Consider the following 27,275-nt stretch of genomic DNA (forward strand, 5'->3'; position numbering starts at 1 on the left):
TCATCTGTAAGTGGTTGTTGATTAAAAGCGTGTGATAATAATGCCGCAATTAATAATCCCTCCAGTTGAGTTGAGATAGATGAATCTCCAGATTCATCTACCGATAAAGCACGTCCATAGCAGCACCAAGTCTATGCACAGTTACAGAATCAGAAGTGCTGTCTGATGACCAGAATGAGGGAGAACAAAGGCATGATGTAGCAGATGTATGTTAAAGAGATGACTCAATGATAGCAGCTATCCAACAGCTTGCCATAGAGAGAAACATCCAGGTAAATCATAGTGAGGTCGTCAGACTCTTTAAAGACACGGCACCAAGGAGGATGCTGCTTTAGAGAGTGGTAATGCTGACTCTTCACTCCTCACTTTGCAAAATGACACTTTGTGCACTTCTTTTGTTCTGACAGGGGAAAAAGAGTACACGAATCTATCATTGTAGCTTGTAACTTGCCTAAAACCTCTCCATGTGCGTTCATTCTAAAGAAATAAAACAATAGTGATTGACTGATCAGGGCTTTAGTGTGAAACTGTACCAGTTCAAAGGTCAAGTAATTTTATTAAGATATTGACATAAATAAATATGCAATTACATTCAACATGTGCCTGTTATATTTATTTATTTTTTAAATCTCCCTCTGCTCTAATAAGGCAGCCATCAGTTCTATATGCCGCATAAAGTGCCCGTATTTTTCACTGAGCACCTGCCCTCTAAAAATGTCTGTGCACGCCACTGACTAGCAGTGTTATGAACACTGCTAGTAGCTGAATTGCACTTGTAGGTTGTATCAGCATAAACACATAGTAAATTAAACAAATGCCTTGTCTAATCTAATGTTCATTTGAACTGTTCTTATGATTATTTTTGTATGTAATAGTGTCTTTCTATGGACGTAGGGTCTACTGCTAAGACATTCATTCAGTCAAAAATCACTTGATGTTTTAATGTTTTTCACATGATTTGCTTTTTAATGACCTTTCTGTTGCAGACAAGGAGAGCTGAGGTAAAGGTAGCACTGCCTTGGGCCACAGTGTTTTAAGTGGGAGCCCCCTGCCTCTGTCATCAAGGCATCAAACACATACAATATGAGACATGTCCCCAGCTAAATGATGGAGAGCTGGTTGAAATGAAATATTGACAAATAAATGTATTTTGTCAAAATTCTTGTTAGTTTTCATTTCTAATTTTTGGTTGATTAAAACTAGCATTAGGGGGCCACAGTGCAGGGAGAGCCGCTGGCATGGAGGTGAGGACATCAGTCTTACGGTAGAAATAAATGTTAAAACAGGCCAAAGCCATGTTAAAAAAGGCCAGAACGCAACATGTCACTAAAGTCTCACTCTTGTCATTTTCTGAAACTTGGCAGCCCTACAGTGACCAAGCGGTTATTGTATTTTACAAAATCTACAATCTGTATAATGTGATGAAGCAATAAAACAATGAACACGTATGTGAACTGTCTCATGAAAATAAAGATTTTGTAAAATACATTAACCGGCATTCCCTCTTGGGAGCAGGTAGAGTTGCACATGTGCATTTTTTCAGAGGGGGCATTTCTTTTTTTCAAAATTTTGGGAAAATCCTCCTCTATACCTTTAACTAAAATGTCAAGTGGGACCAGGATCAAGAAACTGAAAGGATTATTTCTGTATTTCTTAATGTGTGTCTGATAGGCCCCGAAACTACATGTTTGGTTTTAACACTGTGCACTGTTTTCATGACCTCAAGGTCAGCAAAGCAGTTGGTCTGCATGTGATATATGATCATGTTTGTGACACCTCTGGATACCAAGGGGGCCCCAGAAAGAAGATAACTGTGTGTTTTACTGTTGAACAGACAGATAGAGACAGACACAGACAGAAACAGACATTGATAGAGATGTATAGAGAACAGAGAGAGACACAGACATGGAGGAACACAGACGTTTTCCTCTGACCACCTGCGTGTGGGCCTTAGTCTACTAAACTGTAACTGGAATAAACCTCATAAAAATAATATTACTCTTGTCATCTGTCCTTAGAGCTGTTCAATGAAAGGATCTGGGAAGAAGGTAGAGAAAACCTTACAAAACAATACTACTTTATACCCAATTACATGTGTATTCAGCAGAAAATGTTGTGGAGTTTGGAGTATTTGTTTTCTGTGTCCTTTAGCTGTCGATTAGTGAGAGTCACCATACAAGTGTCATTGTATTCCTCTATATCAGTGGTTCTCAAACATTTTTGGCTTAAGTACCCCCTTTCTCTCATTTTTGAATCTGAGTACACCCTTTGTCTGATTACAACATTTTGCTCACAATACTATGGAAAAAAACAACGAATGAATGAGTGATAAACAAGTTGTACTGAAACAGTGTTTAGTGCCTCCTGAATAGATTTATTTACCGTATATAGTCCTTATCATTTCTGGTTATCTCCCACCTGGTGTGGGACCAAGACTGTCCTTGAATTTTCAGTTCATGTTCTAATCAAGATAATTTCTATCACCATTATTATGATTATCACTTTTAACTAAAAAATAAACTTCATAAAACCACAGATTTTTAATGCTGTCATTTGTTAATTTTCCATTCTCTCTCAAGTACCCGCTGTAGTGCCGTCGCGTACCCCTAGGGGTGCACGTACCCCTATTTGATATACACTGCTCTATATCATGACAATAAAAACATTTTTTTTGATTGATAAAGTTAAATCAGCATTATTGATTTTATCCCATATTTTTTGGAGGTATCTATATGTACCTCGGTTTTTGTTTTTTGTTTCTTTGCCACTGCTGTTTTGCACTTTATTGTGTCTAATTCCCTAAATCCTAACACGTGGTTATTTTCCTGTTTCCAACTCATCACCCTCAGAAGGAAAATGTTCATTTGCTGTCAAATTGAAACCATGTACCAACATGTTCAAATTCTTGGGTAATGTTTTGGCTGAACATGTGTCATTCACAACTTTTACCGGTAGATGGCGGCAGTAAACACACTCCATTATATATTTCTATTGACTCCTATGTAAATTAAAAAGGTGTCTGTTTATATGTTAAAGTGAAATATAACCAATTCATGAATTCATAATTAATATATATTCAATGATAATGTCTATACAAATAACTTCAACCTAAAAGGTGTTGTTCTAAAACTGTTAAAAATGTATACATTTAGACGCAGGTTTCGACTTAATCGTTGCCTTTTCTTTTCAACTGAGTTTTACAATATATTGAATGAAAAAAAAAAAAAAGAGTTTCATTTTCGGGCTAGTTGCCGGTCGATGACGTAATTCAGAGGTATGCACGTTTTAAACTGTAGGATCGCTCAGATGGGCGGTGTTACTTCTTATACTGTTGACGCAGAGTAGATGTGAAGTTTAGTCCAAGCGTAGTGAATCGAGTGTACCCTGAGCTACATGTAGAGATAACGTGACAGACGTTTGTCTCCTTACGTAGAATATCTTCTGGCAGCAGAGGGAGAAGAACAGGCTGATTAGCAGCTGCTAGTTAACGCTGAAAAATAAACAAGGCATTAAGGAACATTAGTAGGTTTTCTGGTCGGTCGTGTCTGTACTCTTTGCCTCAGTGAGCCGTGTGTCGAAGCTTGCCCTGCGCAGGCGTACGGAAAGGAAATAATAGTCTGAACATGCCTCCCGTCGAAAATGACACCGGGAAGAGTGAGCTCAAGTCTCGGATACAGAAGCTTATCGACTCCAACCTGGTTATAGTGTTCAGCAAAAGCTACTGTCCGTACTGCTTACAGGTAAGGCTGGTAGTCATTGAATGGAAGCGGGGATACCTTGCTCCCTGTCGGCGGAAACTTCCATCTTAGCCCGCGAACAAGGCGGGCTGCTTAATTAGCTTCAGTGTGTTTCCAGCCCAGTCTGTGGCTCCTCTACACCCGAGGCGAAGGCTCAACTTCTAGAAGTTAAATACAAATGGGATGCGACATGCAGGTCACGTTCTATTCAACCAGCCGCTACAATTTGCAACACTTCTTACAAATGTGTGGTTGCATAATAGATTACTGGTGAATAGGAGGTGAGTGATTCTATGTTAAGTTTAGGAAAATATTTCTCTCAAACATCATAAAATATATAATCACAAACTATCGCTTGTATTGTGATGAATTTGGTCTTTTTAGTGACATGACTATTAGTAAACTGCTCTACAGCATTAGTACTGTTACCCTAAAGAAGACATTTACAGTCACAGCTGTCCACTGAATTTCAGGCAGTTTGTAGGTTTTTGACTCAATACATAAGGTTAAACAAAAAATGTTTTGGTCGTTGTATTTTCTGTATATAAAAGGAAATTGAAAAACAAAAAAAAAATTGTGGTTTTTTTATTTTCCTTTTTAAATAATAATAATAATAAATGAATGCAAGGCATTTTTCACATGAAGGCCAAGAAGGGATAAACATAATTTTAAAAACCGGGTGATTAAATAATAAAATAAAAAACAAAACCACGAAATATCAGAAGACAGAAACCAAAAAATGCATTTTTTTTTACATATTGTGGAAGTACATTACTGATCAGAGTTTAATCAGTTTCTGAGAAGGATTCTGAATCATTTCAATATTTGATCTTTTAGTTTGTTTAAAGAAAAATGAAACTCCCAAAAGTTTACCTCTATTAAATAACATTGTGTAGTAACATGAGCAATGCACTGTATATTAACACTTATTCATCATGACACAGCGGTTTTTTCCACTGTGAACTATTGTTTCACCATTTATCCTTATGATCATGTGAAAGCTACTGGTGCATATGGAGACCATGTGACTGGGATAACTGACTGCCATTTGTGCACTTGTGTCTTTATAGGTGAAGAACTTGTTCAAAGAGTTAAAAGTGGATTGTAATGCTGTAGAGTTGGACCTCATTGGTAAGCAAGATATGAGTCCTTTTTAGTGGTCAGACTTTATTCACGTCTACATAAAACACCAAGTCTCATTCTACTTGTTTTTTTTCAAGCACTTTATGACATATAAAGCAATTTTTTTAAAAAAAAAGTGAATAGATGTGCATTATACCGTCCTATCAAGTTAAGTAATTCTATTTAATTTTGTGTACTGCCAGATTATAACTGAAGTAATTTAGAAATAATTATTCTTTAACCAGGAAGTGGGATTCAGTTAAGTAGCTCCTGAATGAAAGTGGGAAGCAGCTGAAAATTAAGAAAAAGATTATTGGGAAAGAATAAAATAAAATTTCTGAACAAACATTTACAGAATTTAGGATATTTTCCTTAACCGAGGCTTACACATTGAACACCTAATATACTTTTACACTACTCTAATCCAACAACTTTTGTCAGCTGACATGAGAGGGCTTTAAGGGGGAAAAACACATTTAGAAAACAATCAAATTTTCAGGGTTGAAGCCTTAAAATGCAATAAGAGTGTATGTGAAATCCCACAGCAATCTAAAGCAGAAAAAAAATGCTGAGTCACACAGTGTTAATGAGTTTGAACTATTAATCAGTCACCTACCTGTATTTACAATGTCTGCTGCTTTGTTAGGCAAAGCTTTTTCCTCAATGTATGATGTCTGACAAACAAATGACCTATTCAGAGGAAGGATGCTAGTTCTAACATTAAGGGTTTAGCAACACAGTCTGACTGATTGTTCTTTAGAATGTGAATGAAACATATACTGTGCAACAATAAAGTAGCATGTTGCTTTCTCAGGACCAAATAAACTCTTTGTATTTATTCAACCTTAGATGTTTAGGGTTTTCCCCCCATTGATTTGTGTTAAAACACTGCATTAATTTAATTTAACCTGTCCCATTAATCGCTGCGGCTGACTTTAACTCTCTACTGAAACCTCATTTAAATATTGATGACTACAGAATAACATTTTTAAACTGATTTTTTTTTTTTAATGATATCAAGGTAATTTTTCTTGTTAAAAACCTGCAGGCGTTTTAGTTGTTAACTCATTTTCTGGAATCTTTTTTATTACTTTCAATGTTGTTATTCAGACTCTAATTAGGGTGGGATTTTTGCTGGTCTTGGTTAAACTGGTACACAATGTTTGGTCACTATAATGTGTTTGTGTTTATTTTGTTTTTTTTTTCAGAGAATGGAACCGACTACCAAGAGATGCTGCTGGAGATGACCGGACAGAAAACCGTTCCTAATGTCTTCATTAATAAGACCCACCTTGGTGGCTGTGACAGAACACTTCAGGTAGAGAATGTGTTGACTTTAGTGGGAATGTGTTGGCTTTGTGTGTCAACATATTCATATCATAATCTCCACAGAGCTGTGGCTGTTGCATATCAGTTTGCTTGTATTGGCATGAAATGTACATGATTATATGTCAAGGTTTTAATTACAGGTTAAGGGAGTATCAACAACACTGTTTTTGTCATAACAGGAAAGGCAAGATAAGCATACAGGTTTGCCAGTTGAACATTTTCACTGAATCGTGACTGTTCTGCAGGCTGAACATTGAGGGGGAAATACTCCATAAAGACGTCGTTATCAGACTGCAATCTAATTATACCTACCTAGTAGGTTTGACCTCGTTGATTTGATGCAACTTGGCAATAAGTGCCAGTCGTGAGAGCTTTGGTTGGAAAATTAAAGATAAGCAGCAAACACAATCCCACTTCCACACTTAATAAACATGTGTCAGTAACATCCTGCCTTACAGGAAGATAAAGTCATGTTTCACAATCAGGTCCCAGCAGGTCTTATCTGACCTTACTTGACTTACTTTGTAAGCATTATTGCCACACAGTGATTCAACTCTCTGCTTATGTTCAGGCCCATAAAGATGGCAGCCTGCAGCATCTTTTGAGTGGAGAGAATGAAGCCTACGACTATGATCTGATCGTCATTGGGGGCGGCTCTGGAGGCTTGGCCTGCTCAAAGGTGGGGGTTATAGTGTGTGGTCTGAGAATCCCTGTTAAATGAAAGCTGATATAGCTTTGAAATGAGTAACTGCACATTAGTTAGACTGTTGATGCTTTAGGATTGTGTCACACTCACTCTTGTCTCCCAATAGGAAGCTGCTGCATTAGGAAAGAAAGTCATGGTGCTTGACTATGTGGTGCCAACACCAAAAGGAACCACTTGGGGTTAGATGGCTTCTCTTATACCTTGGATATTCTTTTTTGAATCAGGTTAAATGATTGCTCATTTCTATATGCTGTCCTTCATCCACTAGGTCTCGGAGGGACCTGTGTGAACGTGGGCTGCATTCCCAAGAAGCTGATGCACCAAACCGCCCTGCTGGGAACCGCCTTGCAAGACGCACGCAAGTTTGGCTGGGAGTTTGATGAGACAGGTGAGGGTTCAGGACAGCGACCCCGCAGGTCGCGGAGGGGTGACATCACTCCAGCCTACTTTGGTAAATCAGAGTTGAGCCTTTCCCCTCTGAAACACATGATCAGCTGATGAGTGTCATCTTTCCCCAGTGAAACACAACTGGGACACAATGAAGACAGCGGTGAACAGCTACATCGGCTCACTGAACTGGGGCTATAGAGTCGCTCTCAGAGATAAGAACGTCAACTACGTCAATGCCTACGCAGAATTCCTCGAACCTCACAAAATCAAGGTGAAGGTTTCAGAAATATTTAACATGCAATGTCTTTACAGCCAAATATTTAGCTTTGTACGTCTTTTTGAGCTGTCTGTTTTAAAATCCTGTTTAGCCTGTTAGCAAATGTTTGGATTTGTTTGTCTCAAACAAGTCACTTGTTGCTTCTATTAAAGTAATTCCTCCTCTCCCAAAGCAAAGAAGTTTTACAAAACAATTAAAAGCAGCATTGAATCAAACTCACAAAGAGCATTTTTTTGACAGGCAGTGAACAAACGAGGGAAGGAGACATTTTACACAGCGGATAAGTTTGTCTTGGCAACAGGCGAGAGGCCGCGCTACCTGGGAATCCCTGGAGACAAGGAGTACTGCATCACCAGGTGAAGACAAAGACAAAATCAATCTTAAGTGATTTCTAAATAACACAAAGCTTTACTGGTTTAATGCAGCTCAAAAACACACCAATGGGTGTGTGCCCTGGATGTCAGAAAAATGTTGTTTGCAGAAGCTCTGGCTATGCACACCCTTTAATTATCCAGCAGGTTTGGCTCAAGGTGTCCCTCAATCTTTCAACTGTCTTTTAATATCATCCTCAGGTGTGTTTAGTCATTTTCACTCCTGCTACTCACATACTCTAACAAAGCCTCAAATCACAGATGGTTATATGCTGACGGGCCCAACGAAAAGTTGGTCTTGAGTTTGTTTTATAATCTTGTTGAAATCAGATTTGTGATTTTGCGGATCATTTCTGGCCACATTTCCTCTAGAAACTATTACCTTGTTTGCAATCCATGGACAATTTCTTCTTTGCAGATCTGCTATTTTTCTGTTTTTTCACTGTGCCAAAGAAATGATATGTGTGCAAAAATTTGCTTAAATTTAAAATAATTATTTTAGAGCAAGAATAAACTTTTAACACAAACCTGCCAAAATAAATACAAATAAACTGGTTCACTTTCTAGTGATTGAGCATTAGGCGCTGTTACTGAAAAGAAGATGGCATCAGTATACAATGGCAATTCTTCTTTAATGTAATATTAATGATAACCACTGACCAGTCCCACTACACTTTTTATTTACTGAAGCCAGTTTTCAAAAGCCAGTGATGTGAATAATAGTAATGTGACAATTTAATTGTCGTGTTCACTGACAGATAACTGACATCAGTCGTGTCTGTCATCGATCCTGTCTCTTAATAGATGCCATCTATAGTCAGCTTTTGTACCAATGAGAAACTTGCCTGGTTGTTTCACTGAATGAAACTGCTTTGACAGAACCAGTTACCACAAACTGAAATGTTCACCATTGTTCATTTATTTTGGTTAGTGGGTGTGATTATTTTACGTCTGACATCTTTAAAGCAATCGGTGCCAAATAAAGAGGAGAAAAAAATGGCGTTGACGACAAAATAAATTTTACTTTAATGTAAATTGACACTATTCATCTCTCCTCTCAGTGACGATCTCTTCTCACTGCCGTACTGCCCTGGAAAGACTCTGCTGATTGGTGCGTCGTATGTCTCTCTTGAGTGCGGTGGCTTTCTGGCTGGCCTGGGCCTGGATGTTACCATCATGGTGCGTTCCATCCTTCTGAGGGGCTTTGACCAGGACATGGCCAACCGTGCCGGAGCCCACATGGAGGAACATGGCATCAAGTTCCTCCGCAAATACGTCCCTATCAAGGTGAGGCCAAGAAAGGATGACCTGAAAACTCAAGCTAATTTGTGGCTTGATTTAAGATATTTTTAAATCACTTGAGTATTCAGTTCCAATTTAAGATTTTCGAACAGTAAAAATGCAAAGCACAGTGGCACATTGCTTAGCATAGTAATGAATAGTTTAACAATGAATGGCATAACTAAAGGTAAAAGAAAAAGCCATTTTTCACAGCTTTTTGTCACAAACTGGCGATTTGTGTGAAACTTTCCTCTATTCAACTGCTGAATACGGAAGAAACAAGCTAGAAACAAAAATTGTTAAAAATCAGTCAAAATGCTCAAACGGCTGGCACTGAGGGGAAGAAATTTTGAAAATGCCTGGCACTGAATGAGTTAATGAACAGTAAACCTAGTGGGCAATTTTATAATCAACATTTCATGTGTGTGTGATTCTTCCACATCTACTATGTATGTCGACTGAGTTTGCACTCAGTAGCTTAAAATCCACTGCAGATGGAAGAAAATGCCATAAAATCTAGATTATAATTAAATATTATTGTCATGGACACTACATTAGAAATTCTGCAACAGTACAACAATGAAAGGCTCATTATTATATGATGTCCCTGAGCCTATATGGCTATTGTGCTGTTCGGGACTCTGTATAGAAAACTAATTGAAAAAGATATGGTAATTGATCTTCCTGCTGTTTGTGTGTGTGAAAGAGAAACCCAGCTCATTGTAACTGTCTTGTATGTCAGGTGGAGGAGCTAGAAGCAGGCACTCCCGGCAGGCTGAAGGTGACAGCCAAGTCCACAGAGACTGATGAGATAATCGAAGGAGAATACAACACGGTATGTCGTCGTGGTTTTGTTGTTCCACATGTATATTGGATAGTTTTAGTAAAAGTTGCTGCTTATGCTTGTAATGTGTCACTGCCTCTTCAATTGTTATCTTGTTCAATACAAGAAGCCCTTAAGCATCATGTACGGTGGTGTGTTTTAAAATAAAAATAAAAATTGTGAGCTTATGCCAATAGACACCAAGGGTATTGAACATTTTACAGATATTTAAATTTGTTTGAGCTACTTAAAACAACACAATTAAAACAAATGTCAGGAGTAAAAAATTAGTTTAAGAAAAATAAAAAAAACCTGTTAAAATGTTGCCGTTGGTCATCTTCAGACAATGAAAACCAAAACAGCTGGAGTGATGACACACGACATACAGTACACATCTTGCAAACACGCATGTGAAAAAAAAACCTGAAAGAATTAAGAGTGGCAACATTCATTTAAGGTTACACAAGCTGTGTTTTGACTGAAGCTTTAACATAGTTTATTTTAGGGAGTTGCTCACATTTTTAAAACATTTATCTGTGTTTCTCAGGTGCTGATAGCCGTGGGTCGTGACGCATGCACAGACAAGATTGGTCTCGACAAAGTGGGAGTCAAAGTCAACCCTAAGTGAGTTACTCTGTATGCTGGCAGTGGCTGGCCCCAACTCACGTGGACAATTGTGCCTTTAAGAGTTAAGCTGTAGTCACAGTGATTCAGCATTTTTCTCTCTCTCTCTCTCTCTCTCTCTCTCTCTCTCTCTCGCTCTCGCTCACTTGCTCGCTATCAGTGTCTTTTGCTTTTTTCTGATTGCCTTCTCTTATCTAATCGCAATAGCAATCATGGTGTTTCATGTTTCTTCTAATGCTATGAGTTTCTATTCTGCTTTACACTCACTATTCCATAACAACTAATTACTGTTAAATTAATGAGACTGTTGTGTCTGTGTAGTGACAGGCGATAAAATGGCATGAGGCCACTTTGAAGCAGCACAGTGGCTCATGTGATCTGATTTAAGGTCTTTACTATGTTTTATGGTAGTGTGTCAATTGTTTTAAAATTAATATTTCTTAATGCTCCTCTAAAGTTCATTTTAAGGGAGCAGATGTTTTCCAAGTCACTACTGTACACTATTTAGATGGGACCAAAACAAGTTATGCTCAGCTTTAAATTAACACTATTTCTAGTTTTTTTTTTTTTTTTTACTCTTTTTTTTTTTTTTTTTCTTCCCATTTCTACTCTCAGGAACGGCAAAGTCCCTGTGAATGATGAGGAGCAGACCAATGTACCACACATTTTTGCCATTGGAGACATTCTGGAGGGCAAGTGGGAGCTGACACCTGTGGCCATCCAGGCTGGAAAGCTGCTGGCACGCCGCCTCTATGGAGGGTCAAATGTCAAGGTGATTGTACACACCTACTAGTCTCAGGCAGTGGGTGTGTCTGGGGACAAAGCAGTTTTGAGTAGACGTAATACAGGTAATGATTAAAAAAAATCCTGCCAATTGTTTGTTAAAAAATCATAATATTTTAAAGAACTTTATTTAAAAGTGTACAATAGAAGACAAGGAAACTTTAGTGAAAATACTGAGATTATTAAATGTCAGAGCATGGCTACATACAAAAACAGAACCGCATGGGGCAATGGCCATCATTAATCACTCAGTTATAGGTTTTTATCAATTCAAAATAACAAGGACTGAGTGATAATGAACAGTACAATTTTCTGCAGCTTATTTAATTTAACTTGCTTAAAAAAGTCATTGAAAATGTGCAACATAACCATTTTATCTACAACGGTGAATATGGTAAATACTCACATAATAAATAATTATAATACGGTTTTACTGTATCACCCGAGAGCAAAGGCCACAAACCAATTGGAAAAAAGCCCCATCAACTTTCTTTGTGTGTGCATGAATAAATGAATGAATAAAAATACTATAAGTAAATATGAAGAGCATATATTTAGGTATTGAGTGGTTTATTTATTAATGACATATCTGTAGGTATTTATTTCTTTATTTCTTGTTAATTATAATGGAGTTGGTCCTTCATAAAGGTGATTCATTTGAGGTCTGATTTGCAACAATTTAGTTTTCAGATAAGATTTTAATTAAAGCGAAGCGATGCCAAGGATGAAGAAGTGGTCTTTATAACTATGGAGCAGGTTCATCTTTTGAGGACTGTGTAATATGTTATACAGCAATTTAAATGTAAGGATAAATTACTAGTTGTACTATAAACTCATCTTGCATGATACTGAATACAGCAAAACATATATTTGAACGATGAAGAATAACAGATTAAGCTTTACTAATATTTTTTTTAATATATAGTTGTTTGTGAATTTAAAAATAACTGTTTTAGTTATTGATAAAATAACTTGTAGTCTTTGAAAATGAGCACCCAGCAAAGGTTTATTGGACACTTGTGTTGCAGTGTGACTACATCAACGTTCCCACCACTGTGTTCACACCACTGGAGTACGGTTCCTGTGGCTTACCAGAGGAGAAAGCCATCGAGCTGTACGGCACCGAAAACCTGGAGGTAACACTGCATTCATTACTGATGAAAGAAGCGGTCCATTTGACTGCCATCTTTAAATGAATGTGCTCAAGAATAATTGAAGTGTTTCACACAGTGTCAGGTGAAGACGTGATGCAATTATGCCACATGAAACTGTTTTTGTGCTTGTGTCAGATTTTTCACAGTCTGTTGTGGCCCTTGGAGTTCACTGTGCCCAGCCGAGACAACAACCAATGCTATGCCAAGCTCATCTGTAACAAGCTGGACAACGTAAGCTCACTACTGCTTCCACACTGCTGCATAGCCTTTATGTTCTTCCTCTGGCTGACAGCTCTGTGTCCCACTTAAGGATCGAGTCATTGGCTTTCACTACCTCGGCCCCAATGCTGGAGAGGTAACACAAGGCTTTGGGGTTGCCATGAAGTGTGGCGTCACCAAGGAGCAGCTGGATGGCACCATTGGCATCCACCCGACTTGTGCTGAGGTGACAATAGTCATATTTATAAAAACGAGCTGTTGCAACTGGCAGATCAGAAGAAGTTTGACGAAGAAAAGTCTATGCAGCCCTCAGACTTCAGCACTTTGTCACGTTAGAAATTACCTTTTTTGGTCTTAAGATTTTAGTTTTTGAAATTCTTTTAAACATAAGTCCTAATATTTCAACCTGCCATTTAGTCTAATTTGCTAAATTATAAAACTTCTGTATAGACTACAAATTTCTTTAGCAAGAACGGAATGTCCCCTTAAAGTAGTGAAGCAGACATTTTACCGCATATTGCAACATTTTGTTGGCTAATAATAATGAACTCACTGTCCAACCAAACACTTGCTCAAAAGGTTTTTAGTCGAAGAAGTGCTCAACAGTCAGAGTGAAAGCTGTGTGTTATACATGCAGTATAGAAGGTTGAAGGGAACTCTATTATTTCTTCATTGTTTGGTTTTGAGGTTTTACTTCAAGCCTTAGTCATGGGGAGCTTTGAAATTCTCATTGTTTTAAGACATATGGTGCATTTATTGATAATCTGTTTTTAGTTGGCTAATATTGCTGCCCTTATACTTTGTGCAAAACATGTTTATAGAAGTTTTATTAATTTTATAAAATGAAATTGTTCTGTAACTGAAGACCAACCTAACAGTTGGTGCTGTATATCTGCTGGTCCAGTCGGAGATCTGGCTTGGATTAAAGGTTCCTCAATGTTGAGAAATGTTACCAGATTCTCACCAGTTATCATCGATCCTAAATATATTCTGCAGCAGGACAAAAGCCAATGTCCATCTCATGAAAACTTTCTTTAGTAAGGAGGAAAATGAAGTCTTGTTGAATGATGGAATATCCCCCAGAGAGCCCTAATCATGACATCATTGGTCTTTGTGGGGTTACGGGAGGAATGCCTACGTTCATATGAGATCTGTGGTCAGTTCTCCAAGGTGTTATATACTAATATACAAGCTGTTTTATTAAGACACAAAACATTGATCTGAATAATAGTTTTCATCTGTTCATTCACTTTTAGTTTGACAATCAGTAGCTGTGTTTCATTACACTTGAAAAATCTAAATAGCGCAAATAAAAACTGGTAATGGAAACACTTGAATCTCGAAAGAACACTCAAATATCGCTCAAAAGTTTTTACGCTTTCATGAGGAGGTATTTCAGCTGTTTTGATATTGAAATGTGTCGCAAAAGCGCCATGGAAAAACTTTTTCTGCAAATGCATGTCACAGAACGTGACGTACATGGTCACATGATCACTGCTCTCCGAGAAAGCATGATGCGGTACGTGTAAACAGAAGAGGAGACCGGGACATTTATCATTATACTTATTACTGCCACATTAGACGTGTTTTTATGAATGCATCACAACAGAAATAACGAGCATCTCTGCTGTGCTTTGCAGGTTTTCACCTCTTTGGATGTGACCAAAAGCTCTGGAGGAAACATCACCCAGTCTGGTTGCTGAGGTTAAACCCTGCTAGTTTAGCAGGCTGCTCTCACTAGAGGCTCCCATCGTCCAATCATCTTTTAGCTCCCAGTCAGCCCTGCGGCCCCACCTCTCCCACAGGGCCAGTAGTTCCTCAGAACAAACCAACACAGCGGGCTAAGTGCACTCGTTCAGGCTCTCTGGGAGCTAATATTTGACGGGATGTAATCAGGAGCTGAGAGCAGCCTGCTGAACAGCGGGGTTACTCTGCTGACTCTCATCTGGACTCCATTGGTGTGACCTTCTCAGAGGAGCACAACACACACACACAACGTTTTGAGTGTGTGTTGGAGCTGTTTGTGACGTCCTCGCTCTTAACCTGAAAGTCAGGTGGGCGTGGATCGATGTCCCTCTGTAGGAGCACCTGATGGTAGACCAAACCCTTCGTCCGACCTCACCCTCCAAACACAAGAGGTCACACACACACGCATAATGAAACCCTTTTATTATTGTAATTGCTAAAATCCAGGGTTAGGATACTTTGATTACTGATTGTTATTCCAAACATCTTTCTTAGTGTGTCAGAGATTTATACATGTTCTTTTGATCTTTGCTATATTGGAAGCACCAAAGTTTTCTGTCTGCAGGAGACCCTAATCTGCACTGTAACAGCTGAGCAGATGGTTCACCTGTAGTGTTTCACTCAGTTATTTAATTGTTTGTTGGTTGCATTTTGCTGTCTGCTGCTGTGTTCTGTGTAAATGATGTATTTGTCAGACTGCCTTAATAATCTGTGCAAAGGATTGTTGCTGTCAAACCACTGTAGACTGCTTCTAATAAAGGATTTGCTTACATTTGAACTCATGTTTTATTCAAAGGGACAAAAGTGCAGTGTCTGCCTAAAGGCATTGTGGAATAATTTGATGCAAGACCTTTCAATTTACAACTTTAGACCTAACAACCTTTTTAAAGTATGAGATTGTAAAAAAAAGAAAAGAAAAGCTGAGCTTTGCCCTTTTTCATTTCCTTACAGCTTTTGATATAAGTAGAGGTTACAATCATTTTCATTTAGCCAACGTTTTTATTCAAAGTGACATGCAACACGAGCAGTTAGGTTTAAGGGACTTGATCTATATCCCACAGTGATGAACCAGGTTGGATTTAAACCTTAGTTGTTGAATCATCAGATTGAATATCTTGTGCCAAAAAAAGCTGGGATTAAAAAAGAAAAGAAATTGTCCACGTTTATTGGAGTGTCGGCTAAAAGCAGCTCAAACGCAATGCAGCCGCCACCATATAATGTGGGTGTGTTTTTAGGAGACGTAGAAGATGCTTGTGACAAAGTTCAAACCTTCTTGTATCAATATTGCCGTTAGCCGATCTAATAAAAACTGACACCTCATACCAATAAAGTTTTGAAACAGTTGTGTTACCATGTGATCAATAAAAACATGAAAACTGGGATTTTGTCCATTCTTCTAATAACTCATTAGTTAGTGTGGACAGAGAACGTGGGGCTGATCCTGCTGTGGTCCAATTTATAGCTGAAAATTAATGAAAATCTTTTCGAAGATTATTACTTGAGGAAAAATTGCGGCAATATATTTGTCATAGTAAATTTACTTCTTGGCAAAATATTAAATTACAATTTTCCTAAACACAATGTATTATTTGATTTTGGTCCCACAAAACATTTCTCCCACTTTTGTATTTCACGTCTGATTTTAGCAGTGGTTCCCATCCTTTCATGGGTCGTGACCCCATTTTCATATTACAAGACATTTTTTTCTCTAGAATTCCTTTTTGATCATGTTTGTTAAATTGTTTTACAAATGCATAGTAACCAGGATTAGTGCACATGATTAGTTATAATTGTGAAAGTATACTTTTGTTTGGGTTTGTGTGTGGTCAAGAATGACAAATAATTTAATGAATATTCATATATATATATATATATACATAATTTTAATCAGTATTTTTTATTTATTTATAATTTTCTACACATTTCACATGACCTCATTTTAATTGAAAACACTGGATTTTAGTATCAGTATATCGTTATATAATGCTCTTTTTCTGTTGCATACAGATGCAGTTGCAGTGGTCCTGGTATCTCACTGCAGATAAAAAAGATGGTCACAGGATATTTTAGGTGGATCAAACTGAATTGTACTACCTTTTCAAGCTGCCACATCACAGAAGCGTAGACAAATAACAGCCTTCTTTCCACTGGCTCCATTCAGCCTTCACAAGTGGCTCAGATCAATGGGACACTGACTGGTGTGAAGCCTTTGTTTGTTTTCAGCATCTAACATCTAAACACAGTGTAACCTGCTCAGGTTTCCATGACAACTTTAATGAGCTTTTTGTGGCATGATGCCTGTTTGATGGAGGACAGTGTGTCAGTGGGATGGGCTTCTCAATACTAGAGTTGTATGATGTTCTATTTTAACCTTAATGGTTGTCTAAATCCTGGCATCTGCAGAGGAATAAGCCAAAACAACCACTGAAGCAGGAAGAATATATTTATGCCTGGATATACTTTTAGTTATCTATATTTTTTAATCTATATATTATTTTTACTGGGACCACTACTTTATGATTATGGGTGCATCATCTTGTGGTAATAACATTAACACATGAAATCAGTTAAATTGGTGGATGTTCATGACCGTGGGGCCACTAGGTAGCGGCAGTGTGGCTTTATTTATCTCCAACAGGTCAAAAATCATTTTTAGTGTAACATTTTTGTTTCTTTTCCTTTACTTCACAAAAAAAAGCCTGCTTTTAATTTGTGTTGATACATTTTAACCATTATTATATACATAACCATGCATATATCACTATTGTTTACTTCGCACCTTCACTGAGACTCACTTTTTTAACCTAAACTTAAGCATTTAAGTCTGTGATAATGATGAATATGAATATTTCCACGTATCTACATCTAAAGTCTGAGAATAATACACTACTTATGATGTATTGAAACAGATTGAATTAAAGCAAGTCAACTGAAATAGAGAGAATTTGGTCGCAAATCTTTTGTATTCAAATAAATCCATTGATCCTCTAACCCAGTGTTTCTAAAATGAGGGTACGTGTACCCCTAGGAGTACGTGACGGCACTACAGGGATTACTTAAGACAGAGAGAGAGAGGAAAATTAACAAAGTGTCAGCTTGGTCCCACCAGGCATGAGATTACCAGAAATGATTAAAAAATCTATTCAAGAGCCACTAAATCAGTGTTTTTCAACCTTGTGGTCGGGACCCCGTGTGGTGTCACCTGGAGTTTAAATGACGTCGCGTGAAATTTCTAAAACATTTAAATACATATTTTTTGAAATTTTATTCTTTAAAAAAAAAAGAACACCCAATCTTACACAACTGAATTTCTATACTTTCACTTTTTGAAAGATAAATCTGGATCAACTAAAATGCAATAAAAATATATATGACCAAAAACTAATTCTAGGGAAAGTAAATGTCTTTGGGGTTGTCAGAGTTTCTTGATACAGTATTAAAATGGGGCCATGATCCAAAAAATACTGTTTCTTTCCATTTATTTACAAAACACGATTATTTAAAATGTGTGCTATCACTCGTTTATGCCATCATTATGCTCTACAGTTGTTCTTAAAAAGTTTTCTACAAGCAAAATGTTGTAGTCGGACAAATGGGGTACTTGGATTCAGAAATAAGAGAAAGAGCCAAAAAAGTTTGAGAACCACTGCTTCAACCCACTGACATCACATCGTTTTTTTGATGGTTTCCAAGCTTGCAATGCAGCTTCTTTCAGTTGTTTTCTTTTGGGGGAGGTTAAAAAGTTTCAGCTTCTATACATGCAGCTTTATGTGGTTTAAGTCTGGGAATTCTAATGACATGAACCATAAACCTTTTGCCCCTGATGTGAAACTCATTGTTTTAGGTCATTATGTTTCGGTATGATGAAGGATCTCTAAATCGGCTGCGTCTTTGATTCAATTGGTAAATAAAGTGTTTCTGTCGACTTGTGAGTTCTAAGAGGAGTTTGTGTATTTAGGATCATAAGCAGATTCCACAACATTTGAGGCTTGTCTTTGTACTTTTGGGCAAATCCCAGCCTGGCCTGCCTATTCTTCTTGCTAATGAGAGGTTTGCATTTTCTGGTGCGGCCTCTGTACTTTAGTTTCATAGTTTGTATAGTCGTCTATGAACAGCAGATTTTGATACACTACCTGCTACCCAATGCAAATGCCACCAACAGCTGTTTTAGGTTTCTTTCTCAGCTTTATCAATATTTCTGTCATCGACTGCCAATGTTTTTCTTGATCTCTCAGTTGAACATCAGTCACTTTGTACACTAGTGTCTTCTTTCCACTTCAGGATATTCTAAACGGTTGTACTGGCTGTTAATGTTTAAATGCTCCTTGTGTGTGTGATCAATAGGAACTCTGGCTTGGGCCTCTGTTTCAGCAGTCAGCCATTCTATGATATGTTTATTCTATGATAAATTATAAATGATTCACTACAGTGCTATCATGACAACTGTGGTAATCCACTATCATCTAATTGGTTTACAGGTCCACAGTTTCTATGGACACGTCCATGACGACCTACATCTCCTCACACTTGGCTGGGTCCTGAGTCAGCCCAAAGTCCTCATACAGCTCAGCCTGGTAGGCCATCAGCAGGGAGAGGACGTTGAGTGCTCTGGCCGTGAGCTGCACACCTTGTCAGTCAAGGTAGACTGGAGTCGGTCCGTCTTGAACGGCAGGCTCGGCCTTCCGGGGGACACCGCTGAGAATCGCGGAAGCAGGTGTGCTGCGACAAGTGGTTCCACCGGAGGCATCCCCAGCCCCCGGGGGGCAGCCCCAGGCCCTCCATCACCTTGCAGTCAAGGTATGAAACACTGGGCACCGGGCTTCTGCTGCTGAAGGGACGGTCCTTCCAGGAGTGCGCCACTTCTTCAAGCAGCTCAGGGAAGACAGGAAGCTGTTGTCTTGTCGCACCCCTGGCTGCGCAGAGGCAAGATAAGGGCTGTTTTTAATCTGGTGTGACCAAAAGAAAAAAGCGCATGCAAAAGAGACTAGTAACGCAAGCTATATAAGATCTGTCTGTGGACAGTTAAGCTAGCTAGTTTGGACGCGAGATGTGCTCCGAGTGAGAAGAGGTGTTTGAATGATGTGCTGCCATCCACCCCCACTACTTATATTAGATAGGACTACCTGTGGCAGACGGACACGTTTCATCAGCCAATCAGGATTGGCGTAATGAGATAGCTGCTTCTGTGGTCTGCAGCAGAGCGTGCATCCCATAGTGAGACATCAAACGTAATATTATGAAAGAGAACTGGACTCTCTGGTGACAGTGGCAGAGAGGAGTACAGTGGACTAAGTGCTCAATATTATGGACGATGCCAGCCACCCTCTGCACACCGTCATCATCAATTAGGAGCCTGTTGAGCCACGACTGCTCGTTCCAAAGTGCAGGACTAACAGACTGAAGCACTCCTTTGTCCCTCAGGCCATCAAACTGTACAACTCCTGGGGGGGGTAACAGATAGACAGAGGAGGAACAGTAGTTTTTGTCTGTAGCACCAACCTTGTTTGTTTATTTATTATTTATTTCTGTACATTCTGTTTTTTTTTTCTCGTATATTCTTTATATTCTGTATTTATATATTATTTCAACTCTGTTTGCAAATTTTATTTTCTTTCTGTAATGCTGCTGACGGAGCCTTCCCAAGGGATAAATAAAGTCTATCTCATCTAAATGATCTCACACTGTATATTAATGACACCTGCTGGTCAGAGCTGACAATTACAACTACAATTTGGAACTTAGATTTTATTCATACAGTACGCATCAACAAACTAATGCAGCGTTAAGTGCTTGACAGTGTAAACGGATATTCTAAGACCAGAAGCCACTTAACCAATAAAAGATAAATCCCTGACTAAATAATTCAACAAATATCCAAAATCAACAGATGTGTTTACTATCGCACCATTATATTACACATTTAATACAATATATTTCAATTGTGCATAATTTACAGTTGTATAAAATATATCTACAGCATTTTCTCAAAATGGTGTTTTATTTCAGATGGCTTCATAGCCTCATTCGGTCATTGCACAATATACAGTTTTGGGTCCTCGACATCTTCAGTGCAGAAGAAATCAAATTAGATGGTATATTCTCTTCATTTTAGCGCCAGTCTTTCCATGTTAATGCCACATTTGACAACTTTGAGCCAGATTGTTGCTGGCCAACTAACCGCTCCCTTGGGATTCAGTGTGCATTAAATCACTTGTTGGTGTATCTGAACCACTAGTCGTCTGAATCTCATGCATCAGGATGATGCACCTTTTCTGTTGCGTCAAAGTTTCCTTTTACTTTTCTTTTAAAGGAGCGTAGCGCAGGATCCAGAAATCAGACTCCATGGTGACCCCATGGTCGTTAGTGTAACTGCAGTCATCAGCTAAGCCAGCTCGAGAGTCTCTGCGTACATCTTTGGAACCAAACAGTAGTTTAGTCCACTGTGCTTGTTTTCTTTTATTCTGAAAGCCTTCTTCTCATTAGACCCGAGTGCCACGAGGGAAGGGGCAGAGCCTATGGGAACGCCATGTGTCCGTCAGTGACGAGGGACGGGACCCTCGTCATGTCGTAGGTATGCTCCCGCTCTTTCTAAAAATGTATAGTACTCAAAAAGGGGAAACATTATTATTGGGTTCGATTATTATTCTTCGTTTCTTTCCCGGTGTCGGAACCAACTCACCTACTTTTCACCCACTGAACCATTATGTAGAGTTTCAAAATTTCCAACAAAATTCAATTGCCCGCTTCTCTAATTTCTGGCTATTTCCGATTTTAAAAATGCAAAAAATTTGACGTGCCAGCGCCCCCAAGTACGCATTACGAGAGAGGAATTGCCAAAAAAATTAATTAATCGTAGAATCATGAAAATTGACACAGAAGTAGACCATGACAAGACAAGTAAAAAATATTATCAAAACCAAGCCAAAAAAACCACACAGGAAGTGCAGAATCTTAAATTGAAAATTGAAAACAGCAAAATTGCACTTTTCGCTCACGTTGAATTTTAACGCATTTCTCCTAGGGCGTTTCACTGACAGAGTTCAAAATCGCTGGAGATCATCTGGAGAAGTGGGACATTGAAAGCAATCTATGGATTTTTGATAACTTTTAGGGTGTTTGCAGGGTGGAGCTGTGAATCTTTGTCAAAAATGACAAAATATTAAATTTTTGGAAAATGCTCCCATTTGCACATACGAACTCCGATTTGTGTCAAATGTGAATCAGTTGTTGAACCCCAGGCCCTAAACCAGCTCAATGTGGAAAAACGGACATTGGAACGTTAGCGCCCCCTACAGAGTGAAGAGAATTTAATATGGGGCAAATGTATTTTAATGCACTCCTCCTAGGGTGTTTCACTGATGGGCTCAAAATCGCTGGAGATCATCTAGAGAAGTGGGACATTAAAAGTTGTCTATAGATTTTTGCTAACTTGCATTTTAGCCAAAACCTTTTGAAAAGTTAAAATGTTTGAAAATGCTCCCATTTGCACATACAAACTTTAATTTGCGTCAAATGTAAATCGGATGTTAAACTCTCGGCCCAAAACCAGCTCAATGTGGAAATACGGAAATTGGCGCGTTAGCAATTTAATACGGGAAAAAAAAAAAAAAATGTTGGGACTTTTTTGACAAACTTCTGTTTTGGCCTCTCGATCAAAAAAGTCAATGAAACGCATGCTTTATTCTTTATGGTGTTACAGTATTTTGTTTCGAGATTCTCTCCATTTTGTGTTAATAGGAAATTGGCTTTAACATACTCCTCCTGGAGCAACTACTACTACTACTACTACTACTACTACTACTACTACTGCTACTACTACTACTACTGCTACTACTACTACTACTGCTACTACCACTACTACATCTCCAGCAATGTTCTTGGATGTGTTAGTACAACAACAAAAATCATAAATAGGTCGAAGTTTATTTCTCAATAATACATATTTGTCTAAACAAATCAATAATAATGCATTATAAACTTCACTGTTATTTTATGTCTTTGTATTAACTTGAGGCAGTGCATTGAAGGCGACACGACAAAGGTGGCCAGCAAAGGCGGTGCAATTTGGTGAAGGCAGCGCGGCAAAGGCGAGGGCCATTTATCACCGCTTGCGGCTACATTTATTTTTTATTTCCGGTATTAGGACGCATCTCCAAGCCGTCAAAAACGCGCACCAGTGTCATTTGGCTTCACTTCCACAGAACTGCGCGGGGAAATCGGTACTGTAACAGCAATACAAAATGTATCACAATCTTTTCAAGGCAATAGGTAGAAATATGTGTGGACTCATTCTCTTTGGTTTAGAGCACTTCATCAACCATTAGCATTAAAAAAACTTTAAATGAATGTTTATTTTTTTCTCAAATCCTGCCCTATGCTCTTTTAATTGACCAAGTCTTGTGCCTTTCTGAAGGGATGAAACGATACGGGGACCAATGGCGGCCAAAATTATGAATTTGGCAACAGAAATCAAGTTGAAGTATACATGCCTTAATGTGCATGTTACTGACAAACTCCCTGAATTACGCGACACTCCCATCACAGCATCAACTCACCATGTAATTGTACTAGAAATCCAACTCTGCATGTACAGAAAGACGTTTCATGTGCAGGTTGAGTTTTACACACTGGAGTTAAAACAAATATGGTGGCAAAGTTTGCTAAATCTGGCTTTAAACCCTGTGAAAGTCAAAAGCATTAACCAGTTTCACTGAGGCAGAGTAAAGAGGCTAAAATGGATTTCAGTGGTTTGGCTCAGTTTATTTACCTTATCTTATGTGCACAAAGAATCAGTTAACTTTACCTGGGCTATCTTCAATCCAGTTCTGAACTGCACTCATTGTATTTTCTGTTTTATCAACCATACAAGCATCCCTTAAATGCTTGAAATTGAGTGGTTGACTTTTGCTGGGTTTTTTTCTTTTTACATTTTAGTCATTCCATTTATGTTTAGTTTTTGTCTTTTTTTTATTAATTTTTGTGTTGTGTATTTTGCTGCTGTTGTCCTGATTTTTGTAGTCTTCATATAGTTATCTCTTCCTGTAGATGTAGAAGTTTAGTTGCCAAGTTGAATCTGTCTCCATTGATATTTGTCAGGTGATGCCAGGGGCCTCAAGGGTTTACTAAAGGTCAAATGAGCAGCTTTTCTACCTTGTACTAATAACCTTTGGCCAATAAATCGACTCTGAATATCATCTCTTTCCTGATCGGCCAGCCACAAAGAGAATGTAGACAGATATCCAGTTGCCCAATGGCCCACACCCCTCCTTCCTCACTTCAGACAAGTAAACAGGGCCAGACGTCACACCGCCCTGCTATCACACATGGAGTTTGATCAGTCCCATTGCAGCTAAACCATCCTGACTTCTCCCTGGGGTCTGTTCCATTATGACTGTTGAGGTACACATGAGGAATGTGAGGGAAGGTCAGAAGTCAAAAGCAACTCAGTAGGAGGCCCTCTGTGTTTTAATTAGCTGAACCCGAGTTACTGTAGAGTCTGCTCTGCAGGTCGGGTTCTAGTGCAGAATAATATCTAGTCTGTCCTGTGTGTGTCTTTGCTCTAAAAAGGCATGCCAATAGCTTTGACCAAACATGTTTGTCTTCTTTTCAAATGAACAAAACTGATTAAGGTTAAATGGTGTGAACAAAAAAACACTATAAAAACTTAGGGTACACATGTTGATGAAACACACAATGATTAATTTTTAGATGACACAACAGAAAATTGAGTAAGACGGATGAAGATAATGAAACCAAAACAAAGTGAAATTTTCACTATCCAAAAATATATAAAAGACCATAAAATACCATGAGAATTTAATCCCAAATTCAAGAATGTAATTCATATAACCTTGATTATTCTTACAGGACTTTGTGTTGTATCGCTCAAGCGTTCAGTGAGGCTCAGAAGTGACCAATGGCAGACAGGTGGGAACATTCAATGAGAGATTAAATCAATTCACTAAAAGAAAGTGACACATTTGAACTAAGTATTTTACCAAAAAGGTAGAAACACAGTGGGAGGGAAGTAGGTTTAAACACTAAAGGAAAACTAAGAGAAAGAAAAAAATTCCAAACCTAGAGATGGAGCAAAGAGGTACAGCCAAACAAAATAGACTACCATGAAATATTTACATACACAGGAAACATATATTCTGAGAGAGTAGATGGAGCTGTATTACTATACCAAATTTCAGTTTCCTATATGTAATTTTTAAGATATTGGAAGATGAAAATGGAAGAAAAATTGCACAAAATTTGATACATACCCCCCTCACTAAATTGTCCATATGGCAAAAAATGTTAATCCGATCACACTAAAAATTTACAGTATGCCAATTAAATTATTAATGAACAATTGGTAAAAGAAAATACAATTTTCTTAGACCGAAGTGCGTGGGATGTCCTGGAAATGTGTTGAGTGAAAACGACAATGAAAATAGTGAGGATGATCAAATGGAAGTTGTCAATCCTACAGGCTATAATGCGATAGGATAATTCCAATAATGCCATGGCCCGCACCAGAGCAGACATCAGTTGGTTACTGAGTAAACTTGCCTAGCATCACGTTCAGCGGAATAGAGATAGGACTTAATCACCAGTAAATAAAACCCAGTAAAACTCCAGAAAACAATAACCAGGAATAAATATTTGCTCCCTGGTAAAGATAGAAGCTCTAACAACCATTACAATGATAAACTTGGTGATATTACTGCCTGTGCAGCAGTATGGGGACACATTTACTCCGTCTACAGATGAACAGGCTTCACCCATCCAATAAAGCCTGTTCCGTTTGCTGATCTCCGTGTGTAATAAGTCCATGTGTCCGTGTTAATGTCCGCATGTTTATTCCTCCGTTCATACCCTTTTTTCATTATATCCATGTCTTTTCAGGCTCTTCTTAAATAGCGTCGGCTTGATTCCGGGCCATCATGGATTATGTCATCACCCAGTGCATCATTGTCGCAAGTCCCACATGCGCAGAACGACTGGAATTAACTTAAAGCGGAATTAAGTGTTAACTATTTACAAGAAAGAGGAATTATTTATTTCCTCTTTCAAGGGATTTAAAACTTAAGGTTAGCCACAGGTTCAAGAAAAGTTGATGGTTTGTAGATGTTGCAGGAGGTGAAGTAGGAAGGTGGCAGAGTTATTGCACAATATGATTTATTTTTAGGTTAACAAATGGTTTTATCATAATTATAATAGAAGTTAATGTCATTAATCATCAATACCCACTCTAAGAAATAACAATTCCTTATTTTAGTATATTTTTGAAAACTACAGGGAGCCATCACAAAAAGAGTCAAAGAGCCACATGAGGCTCCAGAGCCGCAGGTTACAAACCCTTGTCCTACCCAATAGGTCGACACTGTTAATATTTACTGGAGTGAAGACCATAACATCCACACAGAAAAACAGCTTCTGTCCATGAAAATAAACAGGATAATTGTCACATCCATCACATTGAAGAACCATTCTTTAATATTTAACAAAGTGTTAGACTTGTAAAAAAAAGTGTCTAGTAGTTTTATTTAAATTACTACAGTGCATTATGTTTTTAATTTTACAAAAATATGGCTTTAAGTTGTTTTCACTGAAAGAAACTGTAAGCAGATGGGGAAAAAGTGTCACTGGCATGTTATTATTATTTTAACATTGACATGTTAATGATGCCACACTGTTATATAACTAAGTATAAAAACTTATTTTAAGGGGCATATGATTAATTTGTTATTTTGATTTGGTTTTAAAACGGAATAACCAAAGAACGATTATGATGCTACATATTCATATGCTTCCCAAACGTGTGCACATTCAGAACCTACTGAATACACCCACGTCAGTGCACAAGGTGTGGTTACACTTTAAAATATAGTACTTTGGTTTATGCAGGTGTCTATAGTGTTCAAGCAATGGGTAAAAACTGTATTGTAGCCAAAGAACCGAAATATTCAAGGAACAAGAACTTAACCAATCCTCACAGAAAACTATCTGCAAGAGCATTTAGTATTTGACTCCCTGGCTCAGCCGGATAATTTACCCTGTCCTGTCAAAGTAGTTTGTCTTGAAGTGCTCACTGCAGAGCACGGACCTCTCAGTTACCACAAAACCTTCCCGTTTCACTGCCACTTTCCATTGTCTCCTTAAACTGCTGTATTTGGGAAACCTTAAACATGTGAGCAATGTAGCCAGAGATAAAGAATTGTCTACAACAAAAATAATTTCATCATTAATTAGGCCTATTTTTTAGCTCCAATAGATGCTGTATTATTTGTAACCCATCAATTACTGCAGTAAGTCTGTTTTTTCCTGTGTAACAGGCTGTTGCTAGGAATGTTAGATTCATAACATCGATGGTTCTGTCCATCCTGTAGGCGTATATTTCACTGTAGTGATAACAACCTGCTAACAATACAGAAAGTGTCTATTTGTACGGTTGCCGTACGGACAAAGCCCGGTGCTATTGGTACAGTCATCAAAGTATAAGTACGTAGCGTCTTAGGTTTAGGTTTAGGTTATTACCCAATATCGCAACAATTTTTAGGGTTAGGGTTAGGTTTAGTCTGATTCACACAACCTAAACTGGCCAATGACTGACCTATCATGTGACCTAAACTGGCCAAATGGGGGCGCTGTGTACAGATAGAATGTTGGTATATTAATACAGCAACCGTAGGATAGCCACTGCCAACAATATATTATCCCTTACT

At 38.2% G+C, this 27,275-nt stretch overlaps 2 protein-coding genes across 4 annotated transcripts in view; one reads left to right on the forward strand and one right to left on the reverse strand.

Annotated features, from left to right (window-relative positions):
- Nucleotides 1–27,275, reverse strand: part of LOC114462870 (formin-like protein 20) — a 474,381-nt gene that overhangs the window by 138,227 nt on the left and 308,879 nt on the right. The gene's annotated exons all lie outside the window — the stretch shown is intronic.
- txnrd3 (thioredoxin reductase 3) lies at nt 3,382–15,340 on the forward strand. Of its 2 annotated transcripts, none has more exons than XM_028445939.1 (16): nt 3,382–3,740; nt 4,808–4,868; nt 6,068–6,177; nt 6,760–6,867; nt 7,001–7,073; nt 7,163–7,345; nt 7,413–7,555; nt 7,802–7,917; nt 8,994–9,219; nt 9,956–10,048; nt 10,584–10,660; nt 11,276–11,432; nt 12,472–12,579; nt 12,733–12,828; nt 12,908–13,042; nt 14,457–15,340. In XM_028445939.1, exons 1-16 carry the CDS (start codon nt 3,624–3,626, stop codon nt 14,517–14,519), a joined length of 1,866 nt encoding a protein of 621 aa, XP_028301740.1. In that variant the 5' UTR covers nt 3,382–3,623; the 3' UTR covers nt 14,520–15,340. The 2 variants fall into 2 exon arrangements, with proteins under 2 accessions (XP_028301740.1, XP_028301741.1); XM_028445940.1 differs by having other exon boundaries at nt 3,385–3,740; nt 7,163–7,282.

The sequence above is a fragment of the Gouania willdenowi genome, chromosome 5, assembly GCF_900634775.1.
Source record: "Gouania willdenowi chromosome 5, fGouWil2.1, whole genome shotgun sequence".
Lineage (NCBI taxonomy): Eukaryota > Metazoa > Chordata > Actinopteri > Blenniiformes > Gobiesocidae > Gouania > Gouania willdenowi.

What these genes read in the sequence shown, in the direction of transcription:
- txnrd3 (XM_028445939.1), top strand. Translation starts at nt 3,624, where the DNA reads ATGCCTCCCGTCGAAAATGACACCGGGAAGAGTGAGCTCAAGTCTCGG. An exon ending in GCTGTGACAGAACACTTCAG is followed by an intron (nt 6,178 to 6,759) that starts GTAGAGAATGTG and finishes GCTTATGTTCAG; the next exon opens with GCCCATAAAGATGGCAGCCT. An exon ending in GCAAATACGTCCCTATCAAG is followed by an intron (nt 9,220 to 9,955) that starts GTGAGGCCAAGA and finishes CTTGTATGTCAG; the next exon opens with GTGGAGGAGCTAGAAGCAGG.